At 37.3% G+C, this 17902-nt stretch overlaps 1 protein-coding gene across 6 annotated transcripts in view; it reads left to right on the top strand.

Moving 5' to 3' along the window:
* UNC13C (unc-13 homolog C) overlaps nt 1–17902 on the top strand; it is a 740073-nt gene that overhangs the window by 621690 nt on the left and 100481 nt on the right. For 5 of the 6 annotated variants that reach the window (XM_037833918.1, XM_037833916.1, XM_037833917.1 and 2 more), the window contains 2 exons: nt 2078–2134; nt 11402–11482. In XM_037833918.1, the coding sequence (XP_037689846.1) occupies nt 2078–2134; nt 11402–11482 (138 nt within the window). Of the gene's footprint in view, nt 1–2077; nt 2135–11401; nt 11483–17766; nt 17787–17902 lie in introns of all 6 variants that reach the window. The other variant, XM_037833921.1, reaches the window with a different exon arrangement.

Raw genomic sequence — 17902 nt, 5'->3', positions numbered from 1 at the left:
AAAAAAAATGTATCAGAGTTCATTTTGCAGGGTTATCAGGTCTACTCATATAATTTCGTATTTGATTTTCTTGTGTATCTACAGGGAAATTGATTTAGGATAGACTAAACCAGCTGTGTTCCTTTCTTAGATTTTAGTCTAAGGAGATGGATCCAACACTGCCATATGGGATTTTTTTTTTCACCTTTCCATTCTGCTTTCATCTATTACCTCCCCACTTGGAGGTTAATAGAGGAGACACCTCTTGGTGGATTTGAAGAATATGATTGTATCACACACAGTGAAATAAAAAAAGAACCAGAAAGATCAATTGGCAGCAAAGTTAGACGATAGTCAAGTGGATACTCAGTGCCAGGTATCTCAGTTCACATATCCTGAACCAAGCAAGAAAAATAGCCCTAGTTAGCACCTGTTATGGAGTAATTGATTTTTTTCTGTAATCTGACTGAGGAAGACAAGTTGATGTAAATAATGAGTGATTATAAACTAAACTAAAAAATGCACTGGCATCATTTATCATGCAAACCATATTAATCCAGCGAAATTAGAGAACATTTACTTACAAAGTCTTCTAAGATGTCAAAATGCATGTTCATGTTGATGGCTGCCAGAGAGTGATAAAATATAAATTAGAGTTTTTCTTAATACCATGACTGTGTTGTATAATCATTTATAGCTTACATATATGGTTAGCCAAATCTCTATCCCTCCCTCCCTCTCCCTACCCTGCCGTCCCCTCTCTCTCTCTCACACACACACACACATACACACACATACACAGAGAGAGAGAGAGAGAGAGAGAGAGAGACAGAGAGAGATTATTCTGCTATAATACATTTCCAATAGTAGAATGATGTCAGTATATTCTGCTAGTTGGGTTGGTTCTTTTGTGAATTTTCGTTGGTGAGGTGCTCTAGAATATAAATAGAAAAGCTACAAAATTTGGCAGTAGTGCTTGCCTACTGCACAGGAAGGGGCTCTTTCATCCCTATTTTAAAAAAAAAGTTAAAAATTACCTGCTCTTAGGCTCCTTCTACAAAGAGATGCACCTTATACAGCTCTTACACTGAGCACCACTTGCAACAGCATTGGTTCAGCCCACAATTGTACTCTGTTGTTTTGTTGTTTGTTTAACATTTTTAATATCCCCTGTGGCAGCCATCACTCTTACTGAGATCCCTGCCACCTATCCACCTTATCTCCCAATGTAGCCATTATTATTTTGATACTTCTTTAGTAATGAAATTACATGGGTTTTGACTGCTCCATCCATCTGCTATTTTTCCCATACACCCTTTTATTTTTAGTGCATGATTTTGTAGAATGTGTAGAGTGTTACAGCGGAAATAATATGCATGAAATTTCATTTTTGAAAGTTTAACAACTGAATTTTTATATTTTCTAGCATTGATATTCCCAGGTTGAACCCATATCATTCAGTCCTTCATTCAATAAGTATTCTTTAAGCTTCTTCTATGTACTAGGCACTGTGCTAGGTATTGGGGATAAAATGATGAGCAAAAGTAAACATGGCTGTAGCTCTCATGATCCTTGCCATATTTAATTTCCCAGAGACAGGCTCCAATAAAAGACTACAGAACATCACTCCATAATAGCTGGTTTTGCTTAATTTTGGATGTATTCTAGGCCACTGATGAACTTAGCCAAATTTAGCAATTTTCCAGTCACATAATATCTATAGTTATGCCTCTAGTTTTTCATTCTAGCAGTGCTTCTAAAAGGTTTATTCCACTGTTTTTCAAACTCTTTTTACTGGGCCTTGGGGTTCTAGGGAATGCCTTTGGCTGAGGGATAGATTGAGAAAGCAAGTCTCTTATAAATTGACCAGAGCAGCTCCACTTTTTCAGCCCTCTATATTAAAGTTTTGCATACTTTGACCTAATCTTTAAAATAGACCAATTAAGGGCATCTAATATAAATAAGAAAATATTATATTATATTCAAATATAATAAAAATGCAGCAGATTCTCTAATGACAATTCTATTATGCCTAATACTACAGATCTTAAGACTAAGTCTTCTCTCTCTTTTTCTCCATGTGCTTCTCTTCTTCTAGGGACCCCAGATGATTTTCATTGCAGCTAAAGATCTTGGACAGTTATCCAAACTGAAGGTAATAAGAATAAATAAAGTATTGGCTGAATGATTTCATGCAGCAATAAATTATCTTTTTGCTTATGTTACTTTGGTTTTCTTTCCCTTTGAACTGAAATAGTTATAGGTGATATAAAATCAGACTCCTTCACTCTTTCAGGAAACTGAGGCCCATGAAAACAATGAGCTACCAACACCCCTGACGAGCTAATAAGGGTAACTAGTATGATAGAACTAAGAGATATGTGTGTGTGATATCACAAGCTACTTTTAGGATGAATCAAAATTTATTTTAGGTCACAATTTAGGGGCTGCATTTTTATTTTATGGTTATTTTTCCCCCATATTCCCCCTATTTTGCAATTAGTAGGATAATTGGGAATTATTAACTTTGTGTTATAGTGTCCAACATTGCTGCTTTTGGAGCAAATTAGAAAACATATTTTATTTCATATACAAAACTGATTTTGTATGAACCAAGGAAAAATGGAAGACTGCATAGAAATTCAGAAAAATCTAGAGAAATTTTAAACACTAGAAACCTAACGTGGGAAAATGAACTCATCAAAGCAGACACTGAACTTATTAACATGTTCATCTCCATTTTGAGTGAGAATTTGTTGCCTATGTAATCCTACTCTGAATTCTTACCTGAGATTTCCAAGACTCTGGAGTTCTGCATAGAACCTCAGGCCCTGTCCCTGTAGGTTAAACTGGATGTGTTTCTCCCATTTTTACCTATTAGGATATAGTATAGCCTGGCATGAAAGGGATGATTTCCAGACAGAAATGACCATGCTTCAAATTCTGCCTTAACTGCTTCCACCTATGTAACATGGGCCAAGGTATTTAGTTGTTCCAAGCTTGGGAGTTGGCATTTCTAGAATGCAGAAAATTTTAATCCTTGGTTCATAGGATTGTTGTGAGGACAGAGGAGATAACGCATGCATTATCTTGGCATGGTACCTGCAAAGAGTAAGCTGTCTGTCACTTCCTGAAGGAGCTATCATCCTTTCTCTCCCACCTGGTAGGTCATAATTAGGAATCATTGTGATTTTTTATGTGTAGAACACAGAGGAGGGATGATCATTTGTGTAATTTGTTACTGCATTAAAATATGTGCCCTATAATTTTAGTATACTATTTTACCATTTATGTTATCCTCTCCCTCAGAAAAATTTAGAAAGCCAATAATTCATCTAGAAGAAACAGCATCACCTGAAGTTGTTTCTCACAGGAATTCAGTGCTATTGATGGTGAGGAGAGAGGGTAGAAGGCAGATGTTACTGCCAATCTGTTGTTTCAGATCTTGGATCTCTATCCCTTTCAGTATCCTTCTTTTGCCTCTTGGGGATTTCTGGTCCATACTTTGAAAAATGGGTTTATACAGTGCTTAAGTTGCTCATATGAAGCTATGAAAGTGAAGTGGTATAGTATTTGATTACAAAATAAATGGCCCTATCCATGTTTCTAGCATCTGTATGATATTAGGAAACATACTTCATCTTTCTGGGCTTCAGTTTCCTAAAAAAAAAATGAGGGGGTTGAATATTATATCAGCTATAACAATTTCAGTTCCAAGTGACAGAAAGTCAAAGTAACATAAGCAAAAAGGAAATTAATTGCTTCATGAAATTTTATAGTCCAGAGGTAACTCTGGTTTCTACCACTGCTGAGTAGGGACTCAGATGAAATTATAGGACACAATTGTTGATGCTCTCTCAAAACTTTGCTCTTTTCCTTGTTTGATATATGGCCATAACAGACCTGCCCTCCTGTTTGCGAAATGGTTGTTGCTACTGCTCTATACTATGCATCCTTTCAATTTCAAATAATGTAGAAAACAGCACTCAACCTAGTTCCAAGGAATCCCAGCAAAGTCCACTGGCACCCCACTGGCTCTGATGGAGATATTGTCCTTCCAGAGTCAATCACTGTGGCCTGTAGAATGAAATGTTCCAATTGAATTAACTGACATCACACCTCTGAGACGGTGCAGACAGCACTCTCTAAATCATATAGACTGAGTGGGGTAGGAACTGCACGCTGGGTGGCAAAAATCAGAGTCCACAGAAAACAACACATTAGGGCCCTGGGGTTGTTTAAAGCTGTATGTACCCCAGAAAAAACACTTTCTGAAACTTAGTCCATTCCTGTGGGTGTGAACCCATTGTAAGTAGGACCTTTTGATGAGGTAACTTCAGTTAAGGTGTGGACCCAGGATGGGTCATAATCCTATATGGAGTCTTTCATAAATGGAATGAAATTCAGACAGAGAAAGCCACAGAGGGGAGATCCAGAAGCTACATATCAGCAGAACCTGGAAGAGAAGGGAGAGACCAGGAAATGCTGCCAGGTGCCCTGCCCTGTGACAGCTAGAGACCAAGGATCATTAGCAGCCAGCCCCAGAATGCCATAGTCTTTGGGAAGAAAGCATCACCTTGATAACGTCTTCATTTGGACTTTATTTTAGCCTAAAAACCATGAGCAAATAAATTCCCATTGTTTAACCCAACCCATTTAATGGTGTTTGTTTGTACAGCCAAGGAAACTAAAACAGATTTTGGTAGCAGGAGAGTGAAGTTCAGCTATTGCAAATACCAAAAAATGTGGAAACAGCTTTGGAATTGGGTAATGGACAGAGGCTGGGAAGAATTGTGAGGTGCTTGATAGAAAAAGCCTAGATTGCTTTGGAAAGACTGTTTTTAGAAATATGGATGCTAAAGGTACTTCTGATGAGGCCTTAGAAGGAAAGGATGAATCTGTTATTGGTATCTGGAGAAAAGGTGATCCTTGTTATAAAGTGGCAGTGAACTTGGCAAAATTGAGTTCTGATGTCAGATGGAAGGCAGAATGTGAGTGATGAAATTGGATATACAGCTGAGGAGATTTCAAAGCTTCGTGTGAATAGTGCAGCCTGGTTTCTCCTTGCGTATTATAGTAAAATGTAGGAAGAAAAGGATAAGCTGAAAACTGAATTCCTGAGCACAAAGAAACCAGAAATTGATATTTTGGAAAATTCTGAGCCTATCCAGACCGTGTGCTCTGAGACCCCATTCCAGGGTAAGTCAGGATTGGAAATGCAATTGTGCAGAAAGTTCTGTGGAAAGTCCTTTTGTCTGACGGATTGGACCCCTGTGAACTATATGTAAAGCAGTCACATCTTTTGTAAAATTCGTATGGATGGGACCACTGCCAGCATGGTCTAAAAGGGACAGAGAATGGACAGATTGAGGGAAGAATGGTTTAAGTGGTAGAACCATGGTAGCTGAGGCCTGGACCGAAGTAGATCATCTCCTTGGGCAAAGAGAATGAGCCCACCCATGTGTGTGGAAAGGGTGGGTCTGCCCCTGCGCTAGGAAGGGGTGAGCCTTCCTCCCCATTGTTCAGGAAGAGTGCTGCCACCCCAATGCTCAGAGATGGTGGGGCCTGTGCGCCAGTATTTGTGGAGCATCTGGCTGCCACTCCAGTGCTTGGAGAGAGTAGGGCCTGCACTCTGAGGTTTGCAGAGAGCCTGGCCATCATCCTGATGCTTGGAGAGAGTGGAGCCTTTACCCCAGTGTTCAGGGAGAGCATGGCCACTGCACAAGCACTTGGAGGAGGTGAAACTGCTGTACCATCAGGCCTGGAGGATAAAACCTTGATCCATAGATGAGTCTCAGACCTTGAGGTCTAATGGAGCTTATGGAGTTTGCCCTGCTAGGTTTCAGAATTATTTGTGACCTGTGACCACTGTTTTTCTTATAATTCTTCCCTGTTGGAACCGGAATGTCTATCCTATTCCTGTCCTTCATTTGTATACAGGAAGAGATAAACTTGTTCTCTAGGTTTCACAGGTCCACAAACAGAGGGTAGTTATACCCCAGAACAGATCATGCCCATAACCAATTTCCATGAGACATGGTACTTAGCACTGTTACTGAATCAACTTAAGACATTGGGGATGTTATGATGGAATGAATGCATTTTGCATGTAAAAAGAACATGTCATTTTGGGGTCCAGAGGGCAAAGTATAGTTGTTTAAAGCTGTATGTACCCCAGAAAAACATGTTCGTAAACTTAATCCATTCAGGTAGGTGTGAACCCATTGTACATAGGACCTTTTGATGAGGTTACTTCAGTTAAGGTGTGGCCCACCTCAATCAGGTCAGGTCTTAATCCTATTACTGGAGTCCTTTAGAAGAGAAATGAAATTCAGACAGGGCCCAAGTTGTTAGTATTTAATGAGATCAGATTTATTTGGCATAAAATAAAAGAAAATATGAATGAATCATCATGGGCTGGTGACACACTATCAAAACCAGTTGATAAAAATGCATCTGCAAGTTTATTGCAAGCAATTTCTAACAAGGAGAGAGGCATGCCTTTTACTTGGGCAATAACTCATTGCTGGCCCCTTTCATAGTCTCCCTTATTTGAATAGGCTGTTTTTAAATCCCAGAAAATTATTTCTAGCAAGAATTACATTTGTCTACAGCACCATTATTTGCATGTTAGAAGTAATTTAACCACATTACAAGACAAGTCAAGATCGATGAAGGCAGAGAGAATTATTTAAGATAAAATATTCATTTTTACTCATCCTAAAGCATTTCCCCCATAATTCAGCAAACCTTTCCCATCATTCTTTGAGTCTCAAGTGGGTATTTAATGTTAAATCAACTCATATATATGAGTTTATGTTCTATATCAGAGAAATCTGCAGTAAGATGCAGATGGGTTTATAATGAATCCATGAAGGATTAAACTTTGCATTTAACAATATTCAAAGAACTATGATTCCATTCAGGCAAATTGAACTGAGTGAGATATGTGGAAGGAAGTACAATTCAATTACCAAAAATATGTTGAGTGCTGACCAGGTGCCAATTGCCAAGGTAGACACTGAAAGGCTGCAGAAGTGAGCAAGATTTAGATACAGATTGTATTCAGGAAACCATGCATCTGCTAATCAATAAGAGAAGCAAATGGCAAGAATAGAACAGTAAGCCACTGGGTGTGATTGCACAATTTTTACATTGTACAAAAGTTCCTGGCTAAGGCAGCAAGTGAAATTGAGCTGAAATCATGGGCTAACTTGGAATTGATGCTCCACTTGCCAAGCTTATGTGTGCTGATGTGGAACTATGTCCTCGTAGAAAAAGAGACAACTTTTATTACTGACCAAAGGCACTGATACATTAATCAAGCCAGGCTGTAAGAACTGTATCTATCCACATGTGGCTTTTCCTCTAATTTGCACAAAGGCACTTATATAAGTTACAATTTAAGCTCCAGGAGGACAAAAGCCTTCTTTTATTTAACAATGTATCACAATCATCTAGTAGAGTAAGGGGACACACAGTAAGCATCAACAAATATTTGTTGAATGTTGTTATATAGGTTAGTAGTAGCCTTGGTAAGATTGTATCAATTAGGGAAAGAGGTTGAGGGGCTTTTTAAAATTTTCTCTTAGACACATTTCTCCAACTTTCTACCACACTTCTACCAAGCTTTGAATGATTGGTTGAGACAGTTCATAATGAACAAGACCAAAAAATCTGTTGGAAAATAATGAAGTCAATTCTAAAATATTGTAAATTTAAAAAAAAAATATATCCAGAGACAAATTCAGTTAACTCTTTGGGCTTTTCCTAATATTGAGTAAAAATTAAGAGGGCTCAAGAAGGAGAATAAATTGGAGACATTATACTTAAAATAGACTTTATCCACTAAAATTGGGACACACTAAAATTTACCCCTTAAATCCCTTCCATGATTGACCTTCCTCAGTAAGGCAGAACATAAAGCAAGGAATTAAAGTGAAAAAGCTTTGACAAGCCTAAGACAACTATGGAACACCATCAAGCTCGTCAATATACATGTTATGGGAGCCCAGAAGGAGAGGAAAGAAAGAAAGGGATAGAAGTCAAAGAAATGATGACAGACAACTTTCCAAATGTAGCAAAAGATATGAATATGCAATCCAAGAAACTCAGAGAAAACAAAACAGGATAAACATAAAGAAAAATGCACCTGATCATATATCAATTACACTATCAAAAGCAAAGGATAAGGACAGAGTTCTGAAAGCTACAGCAGGAAAACAACATGTTATATACAATGGAGTCCCAATACGATTGAGTGCAAATTTCTCTTCAGAAACCATGGAGACAAAAAAGCAGTGGGTTGAAATACTTAAAGTGCTGAAGGAAAACAACTGCCAGCCAAGGATACTACATCTCACAAGACTCTTTCGAAAATGAGGGAGAGATTAAGACATTTTCAGGTAAACAAAAGCTGAGGGAGTACATCACTACTAGGTCTGCCCTCAACCAATGCCAAAGGGACACTAGATAGTGGTTCAAAGCAGCATAGAGAAATAGGGACCTGTGGTAAAGGTAATCATTTGGTTAATTATGAATGCCAATATTATTGTATTGTATTGTTTGGTATGTAACTCCACTTCTTACATCCTACAGATGCAAAAGTACAAATGCATAAAACTAACTGATAAATCTAGGTTTTAAGAAATACAATGTACAATGACGTAAGTGGCAAACCCCCCCCCCACACACACACACATACAAAATGGTGGGGGGACAACAGGGTATAGGAAAATAATATGTGCATGCTATTGAAGTTAAATTAGTGTCAAGCCAAACATGATTGTCTTATATTTAGGATGATAAATTTTAACTCCATGGTAACCACAAGGAAAATAGATGAAAAATATATCCAGATCGAAGTGAGAAGGCAGTCAATACGGTACAACACACAAAAAAGCAACGAAATATAAAAGTAGGCATTAAAGGCAGTAAAGGACAAAAATATTATAAGACTTACAAAGCTAGCAAAATGGCAGAATAATGCCCAGTATCATCAGTAGTGACTTTCAGTGTAAATAGTTTAAACTCTCCAGCCAAAAGGCAGAGATTGGCAAAATGGATAAAAAAGCACGACCTGACTATATGTTCTCTGCAAGAGCTCACCTTAAAGTCAAAGATACAAGAAGGTTGAGGGTGGAGGATAGAAAAATATATACCAAAAGAGACCTGGAGTGGCTATACCAATATCGGATAAAATAGATTTTAAGTGAAAACAGTTGCAAGGGACAGAGGTGTTCATTATATACTGATAATGGGGACAATTAAACAAAAAGATGTAATTATAAATATATATGCACCTAACAGCAGAGACTCAAAATCTGTGAAGTAAATACTGACATGTTTGAAGGGAGAAATAGTAGGAGATGTTAACATACCACTCTCAATAATGGATAGAGTTTCTAGTCAGAAGATCAATAAGGAACTATAGGACTTGAATCATACACTAAACCAACTAGACCTAACAGACATATGTAGAACAATGCACCAACGGTAACAGAGTACACATTCTTCTCACGTGCACATGGATCATTCCCTGGAATAGACCATATGTTGGGTAGCAAAACAAGTCTCAATAAATTCAAAAATATTGAAATCGTATGATGTATATTCCAGGACAACAACAGAATGAAAGTAGAAATCAGTAACGGAGGAAGAAGGGAAAGACAATTCGCAAATATGTGTAAATTAAACAACATACTCTTAAGCAACCAGTGGGTTAGAGAGGAAATCAGAAGAAAAATTAGGAAATATCTTGAGGTGAATGGAAATAAAAATACAACATACCAAAACTTATGGGATACAGTTAATGGTAAAGGCAGTGGTAAGAGGGAAATTTATAGCTCTTAATGCTTATATTAAAAAAGAAAAAAGACTTCAAATCAGAAGTCTTATCCTCAAAACTGGAAGAACTAGAAAAAGAAGAGCAAACTAAACAAAAAACAACAGAGAAAGAACAAAAACAAAAGCTGGTTCTTTGAAAAGATCAATAACACTGACAAAACCTTAGCTAGACTGATAAAGAAAAAAAATTGAGGGGCTACAAATAACAAAATTCAGAAATGAAAAGGAAGACATTACTAATGACACTGCTGTAATAAAAAGAACTATAAGAGGATACTATGAACAATTTTATGCCAACAAATTAGATAACCTAGATGAAATGATCAAATTCTTAGAAACACACAAACTACCTAAATTGACACAAGAATAAATAGAAGATCTCAACAAGCCAATTACTAGTAAATTGATTGAGTCAGTACTTAAAAACCTCCCAACAAAGAAAAGCCCAGGACTAGATGTTTTCACCAGGAACTCTACCAAACATTCCAAGAAGTAACTCTAATTCTGTGCAAACTTTGCTAAAAATTAAAGATAAGGGAACACTCCCTAACTCATTCTATGAGGCCAACATTACCCTCATACCAAAGCAAAATAGGAAGATGGAAGCAACCCAAGTGTCCATCAACCAATGAATGGATAAATAAAATATTGTATATTCACATAATGGAATATTATTCACTTAAAAAGGAGAAAGTCCTGATGCATGCAACAACATGAACGAACCTTAAAAACATCATGTGGAGTGAAATAAGCCACATAACTAAAGGACAAATATTTTCTGATCTCACTGATTTAAAGCATTTAGAATAAGCACACTCATAATAGAGTCATAATCTAGAATATAGGTTACCAGGGGACAGGATAGAGACAGAGAAAGGGAAGTTAAGCCTTAAAATATACAGGGTTCCTGTTTGGAATGATGGAAATGTTTTTGGTAATGGATGGTAGTAATAGTAACACAACACTGTAAATTCAATTAACAGCACTGAAATATATATTTGAATATGATTAAAAGGGGAAATGTTAGATTGTACATACAGTCCAAAATAAAAATTTAAAAATCATGGAACTATACTACACAAACAGTGATTCCTAAGTTAAACCATGGACTTTAATTAATAGTACAATTATATAAATGTGTTATCATCAGTTGTAACAAATATTCCACACCAGTGCAAGGTGTTGGCGGTGGGGGTTGTATAGAACCCGGTATTTTACGCATGATTGTTCTGTAAACACACAACTTCTCTAATAAAGGATAAAAAAAAAGAAAAAAAAGGTTTGACACATATTTTCCAGGTTTCTGTTTTTTTTCCTAACAAACGGCAAGTGCATAATAAGCCACATATATATCGAAGTACTGCTCTGTAAGATTAAGTAGACCTTTAGCATTTCTTGTTTTCACAAAATAGATACAAGACAAAAGAATTATATAAAATATGACCATGAAGAAGGTATTTCAAATAGGAAATGTTTGTTATTGGAATTATACAGATTTTGTTTGAAAGCAGTCATTACATAACTGAAATGCTTATTTTATAAGCAGTTATTTATCAGCAGTTAACCTATTTTCCAGGAGCACATGATTCGAGAGGACACCAAGGGCCTGACGCCAAGACAGTGTGGCTATAGTGGAGGTCCGTCCTGGCCACCATCAGGTAAGGTTGTGGTGCCCTTGGATAGACATCCTGAGAGCCCTCCATGCACCCCAAGAGAGAAGTACTTCCCATGCATACCTGTAGACCCGTGTCATCCATGCATACCATAGACAACTGCAAGGACACATCCCTGGAGTGTCATTTTTATCCCTTACAGATATCAGATGTAAGGTAGAAGTTCTTTGTTTTCAAATAATTCCATAATCCCAAATACTCAGATTATATGAAGAATTATATAATTATATAAAATTATATGATATTTCTTATCCACACAGAAGAGTATTAAGGAATTTGAATATCATAAAACATGCCAAATGTCTCCACTCTTCACTGGGGGCACATCTGTTATCCAGGAAGTGTGAACAGGGTAGCAAAGAACTGTTAGCTACCATGATTCATTTTCTGAGTGCAGCATAATCCCGCTGGATAGAAAGACAATATACAATGGTATTCATTAAAAACAGAGTTTGACCTGTATAACAATTGGATACTATCAGAAATGTCCATGTCACCTCATGGTTTTTGTTTTGCAGTTTCAGCGATTAATAAGAGGCAGCCTTTTACTGCTTTGGTGTTGAAAACTGCAAAATGAAAGTTGTGAGGTGAGGATTTCATGACACCTGGTGGCAACTGGGGAGTGTGCATTACGGTAGTGAGATGATAGAAACAGTTTCTAAAGGTACAGCCAGAATTTTGTATGGAAATATGGAAATTTGGCAAAATAATTTTGAGGAAGAAAAACAGAAAACATGAGAAGAATTATAGAAAAACTTGCAAAACCAGTTCTTTTAAATATTATTTTCAAAAATATGAGTAAGAAATATTTGGAGTCAGCACTAAAGAATACAAATATAGAAGTGCTAGGAGAGAAAATAAAAACTCTAGAATGCTCCATGAAGAAAATAAATAAAATATTTAGAAGTCAAATTCAGAATTTAATAGATTTCATTAGATCCATGCATGACTTTAGGAGAGGAAGGAAAATGTGTGAAAATAGGGATGACATTCAGTGTATTGACAGGCCTGGCTCCTACCCAAATCCAGAACATTTCTCTAGGGATGTACGATCACCATCTGCAGGCTGAATTCTGACCAAACTGAGAAAATCTTGATCCCCAAGCACTGAGCCACGTCTTGACAGCTCAATTACCCCATTTTCCCACTCAGCTCTTCTGTGATCTTACAATTCCATCCTGGCTACCAGACATTTGCATTATTCTTTGGGACAAAACTACTGTCTGGTATCCAAGTAAGTGGATCTGTGTTACTCTGCTGTGTCTGAATCAGCGTCTCATTCTTCCAAGGCTGGAGACTGGCCTGTCCCAGTCCTCCCGAGCCCTAGAGCCTGTAATCAGGTCTCCAGTCCCCTTATCCCCCAGCTTCTCCAATGCCACCTCTATCTCTGGGACCTCCATGGACCTGGGCTATCTGCTTTGAGACTCTCTTGACCCTGTGCTCTTTCATTCAGCCGAGGCATTCTCCTGAGAGCTACTTTCAATGCCTCTGCCATCATTTTGCCAAAGCCAGGATTCCTCTCATCCTGTCTGCTTCTGAGATTTGCCCCTACTGACTATTCTACAAGGCACTAATTCTGATGTTGACTTGTAAGGATTTCAGGAAGAGGAAGAGCACTACTTAACTAACTCAATGATCTGGAGATTCAGTGCCTCCCTGGAGCCCAGAAAAAGACTATATAAGCAGAGTCCTCTTGAGAAACGTGTTGGTAAGCCGAAGCAGCAGACGCTTGCCAGGGTAACTCCCAAAGCTGCCAAAGAGAGGATCCTTTGTTCCTCTGTAAACCAGATATAAGAAAGTGAGAAATGAAGAAAAAGAATACTATGGAGTTTATAGAATATAGACTGAAAGAATGATTTGCATTTTTCAAATCTCTCTCATGTATGTACCTCATCTCACCTGATCCTCATAACCAACCTGGGTCTTAGGTAGGTCATGAATGATCATTCTCATTTTACAGATGAAGATACTGAGGGAATTTAAGTTACTTGTCCAAGACTAAAGAGCTGCTAGTAAATGGCAGAGCTGAGAAAGGACTCTAAACTCCAAAGTCAGTGTTCTTGTTTCTATGTTACATTATTTAACTAAATTACAAAGTGATTTAATTATTACAAAGTATAAGTGAAATATAACAGACCAAAATGTGTAATATTTCTTCAGAGATGACTTCTTTCTAAATTCAAATTCGTTTCAATTATTTTGATTATTTTCTAATTATTTTAAATAATTTAAAATCTTTCAGCCCATACAAGTATTAATGAAAATATTAACTCTCTTAAATGTGTGTTGTGAAGGTGGAGATGAGGAGGCACATCTTAAGACAAATGCTTTAACTTTAATTGGGCTGAAACTATTCTGTCACACCCACCATATGTAGTTTCAATTATAAGTCAAGAAGGTAGAATATGGCACAAGTAATAGAAATGATAATGATCTGCTGTAGTAGGATGGTTGAACTTTGAGTCATTCCAATCACTGCCAAAGGAACCAACTCATAGTATTTGAAAATGAAAGTAATGTGACAGCTACAAGGCAGGAAACCAACAGTCTAAGTAATCTGTGCAAGCTAATGAGGAGGCCAATCGGCATTCCCTCATTTGAAAAGTCCTATTTGGGCCCATATTTCAAGAAGAATTCAACCTGCTATAGGGTTTCTCTGAAATGTGAGTTTCTTTCAAGAAAAAAACAAGAGACCCTTTCTCAGAAACAGCTATACTTTGACATGAGCATGGCTCCAAAGACTTAAGGACATTCATAGATCTTAAACAATCCTTGAGGTATTTTATCAGGAAGATTGAAATACCCAGAGGAAAAAAAAAAAAGTGGGTAGTTTTTTCCCACTACCCTTCCAAATTCTCTTGTAATACTAATGATTTAGATCTAAAAATGACACTCTGAGTGAAGACTGATATCATGTGGTGACAATAAAAAGTTTTCTCTAAAATACTAAGCATGTGAACTATGGCCCTCTAGAGACCTGCATTTCCTGGTATAAATAAGAGAAATTAGACTAAAGGAATATCTATTCAAATATATCTTTGGAATTTACTTATTATTTATTATTCCTAGAAAACACCACATCTCATACTCAGATTTCCAGATAATAAGATATGGGGATGAACCACATTTTATGTTCTGAAGTTCTTCCTCTGACTCAGGTCCCACCCCTCCTGCTATCCATTATCCATGAGACAATTTTTGTGGCTGCTGCTCAGCACCTTTAATTTTCTCATCATAAGTATATTTTTTCATCATTTAAAATCCAGCTGCTCATGGGAAGAACAAAATAATCTACCTAGTTTGGAGCACTGCAATTCAAAAATCATTATTTGAGAGCTTATTGTATGTAGAAAATATGGTGAGCAATGAAAAGGTGGCTGAAGATAAAAAGAGATTTTGCCCTTCACTCAGGAACAAAAATCTACAGTCAATGCAACAAAAGCATTGTGGATAGAGTGCTGGGAGTTCAGAGAGGGCAATTAACTCTGCGTGGCTTCCTCTAGGGGAAAGCTTCCTAGAGATGGTCGTTTGGAGGATTAGAGGATGAAAAGGGGAAAAGTAGTTGAAGAAGAGAATTCTAGGCCTAGGGAAAAGCAGGAGTGAAACGAGAGCAGGTGTAGATCAGCCTGTAAACCTCACGGAGTCTAGGCTGAGCATTGCATTGGAGCTAAAAGTTGGAGGCTCACACACCAACATAAAGAATCTGAACTCTGGTTTGTTGGTAAAAAGGAAATACTAAAGTATTTTAAGGGAAGAAGTAGCACATTCAGATCAATGAATAAACTAGGACTCCAGTTGGAGTAGAAAATAATTTTTAATGCATACAGAAAATATTTCCTAAAAGCAAACATAAACCTTAATTGTTAAAAGCAGGTTAAAATTATATCTAAGTTTGTAAAGTTAATGGTCTGTGTAGATTTGCTGAAAGTGATACAGGTATTAGAAGGGCAAGAAAGTGATGATGGGAAATTGCTATCAAATAGTATATGTTACCAAAAAGGAATTCATCCGTACAAATGTGTAGCAAACATAAGCATTTATCCCTAGACTTTAAAAATGGTTTCTCACAAATAGGAAAAGTTAGGAGAATGTAGAGAGTTATTATTGGGATTATAGTAGGAATTGCTTGCTAAGCATGCAGACAATATTTTTCCTGATTTTTTATTTGGCAGTATTTCTTTTTTCACAAACTACAAACAGGTCTGAAGTACCTTATTTTTTTGCAGTTTCATGAAGATTACAAGAAACAGAAAAACAATGACTGATGTTTTTCAAAATACAGAAAATGAAACTTCATGCATAGCTCTTTCCAACCCCCATGCAGATGTGATGATAGTGCTCCTCCCCACCCACTGTTCCGTTAGTGAAGCCAACATAGTAATGAATCTGGGTAGAAGATTTTGTAAATGGCAGAAAGATGGATAAAAATATAAATGTAAATAAAGTATTTGAAACTAGTGGGAATGATACTGCTAGCAAGTAGTCTCAAGAGAGCAGGTGCTAAAGAGAGGGAGACTTTAGAAGGTGCAAGTCACTCTCCTCTCCTACAGGAATAATAATGGTACTTAAGTTAAAGGATTAGAGTGAGAATATTAAATGTGTTATAAATGTAAAGCAATTAAAACAGTTCCTGCCATGTAGAAAACTGTATGTAAATGTTAACTTTCTTATCTCCTACGCAGTGGTTCATTTTGGAGGACCCTCTTTCCACTGTTAACTCAAAGATCTGGCTGACATCCTCTACTGCAACCACTGGTTGCTTTTTCAACCATCTTAGTCTCTTAATCAGCCTTTCATTCTGTATCCATGAAGCTATCAAATCCTATTTTTTGCCCCAAACAATAATTCAAGTCCTAAAGGCTTTGTCCTCTGGATTTCTAATTTCCTGGTTGCATCACCTTCTCACCCTAATATTCCATAGTGCTCCCTGGGACTTGTCTTTGGGAAATGGTGTTGTTCCTTCTCTCAAGGAGTTTTTAATTTATGTTAAAAGATAAGAGAGGCACATTAAAAATTAAATAATGATATTGTAAACTTACAAGGCATCATTGTAAGAGACAGACCAGAGTAATACAGATGCTAATTGAAGGACACAGACAGAAAGTGTAAGGAGTTAGAGGAAGTAAGCAAACACTATGAATTCAAGAGGCCAGGAAAAGCCAAAAGAGTGGTCTTAAAGGATGGATAAGAGTTCACCGATTGGATAGGAATGATGACACTTTTCCTTGAGGGAAGAGTCATGACATGAACATTTTCAGGGAGAAAGTCTTTCACCATGGGAAGGTGCAAAGTAAGAGGGTGGGAATTAGTCCATTCTGTGGATTGAAATGGACTTAATTGGATGTCTGCATAGTGAAACAGTGTGAAACAAGGTTGAAAGAAAATGTTTGGGATAAAACTTCAGAGCTCTTTTTTCATGCCTCAGAGATGGCATGCTAAAAGTAATCTTACAGGAATAGCAATCTTACAGGAATGTGTAAAATGGATTGAATATTAGCCATACAGATCACTTACAGTTATTTAATGCATTACTTCATGAGAGCTGTCAGCAGGGTGGTGGCCTTAGGAGTAGAAAGTGAAGGATGGATATGAGAGACACAAAAAGAGTCCCTAGAACTCGGCAACTGAATATGGGGCAAAAGTGAGAGAAAAGGCCAAGGTGACCTGGAGATTTCAAACCCAATGACATGGTTCCACTGAGAAAAATGACCAAACCAGGCAAGAGGGCTGTTTTTCTCTTGCGGCTCTTGAGTTAGATATAATGACAGGAACTTGGAAAAAAATATCCAGTAATCTGCTGCAGACAAGGGATGGTGCTTAGGAGACAAAGCAGAGCTGGAGTTTGGGGAATTATTCTACCAATTAAGTATACTTTCTTACATGTGGAAAGAACTCTACAATTCACAAGGTTCTGCCAGAGAGAATGAATCATTTCATTTTCCCAACACCACACTGACGGTTAGCAGGGTGGATATTTCTGCTACCATTTTATAAACAAATCAACATATACTCTGAGAGGTTGAACAGCCTATGCAAAAATCACATTGTATAGCAAACATGAATAATTACATTTTCTAGCAAGTTGTATGTAACTGAAAATCAAGGGGGACTGGGGGTATGAGGATTCTAGAGTCTCAGAACTGAAATGTGACCTAGCATCTCCCCTTTCACCTTCATAAAGAGAGATCCCATCTACATTATCATTGGCACACAGTCAGCCAGCCCCCACTTAATAATGACCAGTGATGGGACCTTGCTAACTCACAAGTAGCTGTTTCAATTTACAAGGTGCATTTCTTGTTAGAAAGTGTTTCCTCATATCCAGCTAAAATCTGCTTCTCTGCTACTTCTAGCTATACATTGGTCCTCCCTCTGTCCTCTGAATCTATATAAAATAATGCTGT

The sequence above is a fragment of the Choloepus didactylus genome, chromosome 4 (assembly GCF_015220235.1).
Source record: "Choloepus didactylus isolate mChoDid1 chromosome 4, mChoDid1.pri, whole genome shotgun sequence".
NCBI lineage: Eukaryota > Metazoa > Chordata > Mammalia > Pilosa > Megalonychidae > Choloepus > Choloepus didactylus.
This window is presented reverse-complemented; position numbering and strand designations above follow the sequence as displayed.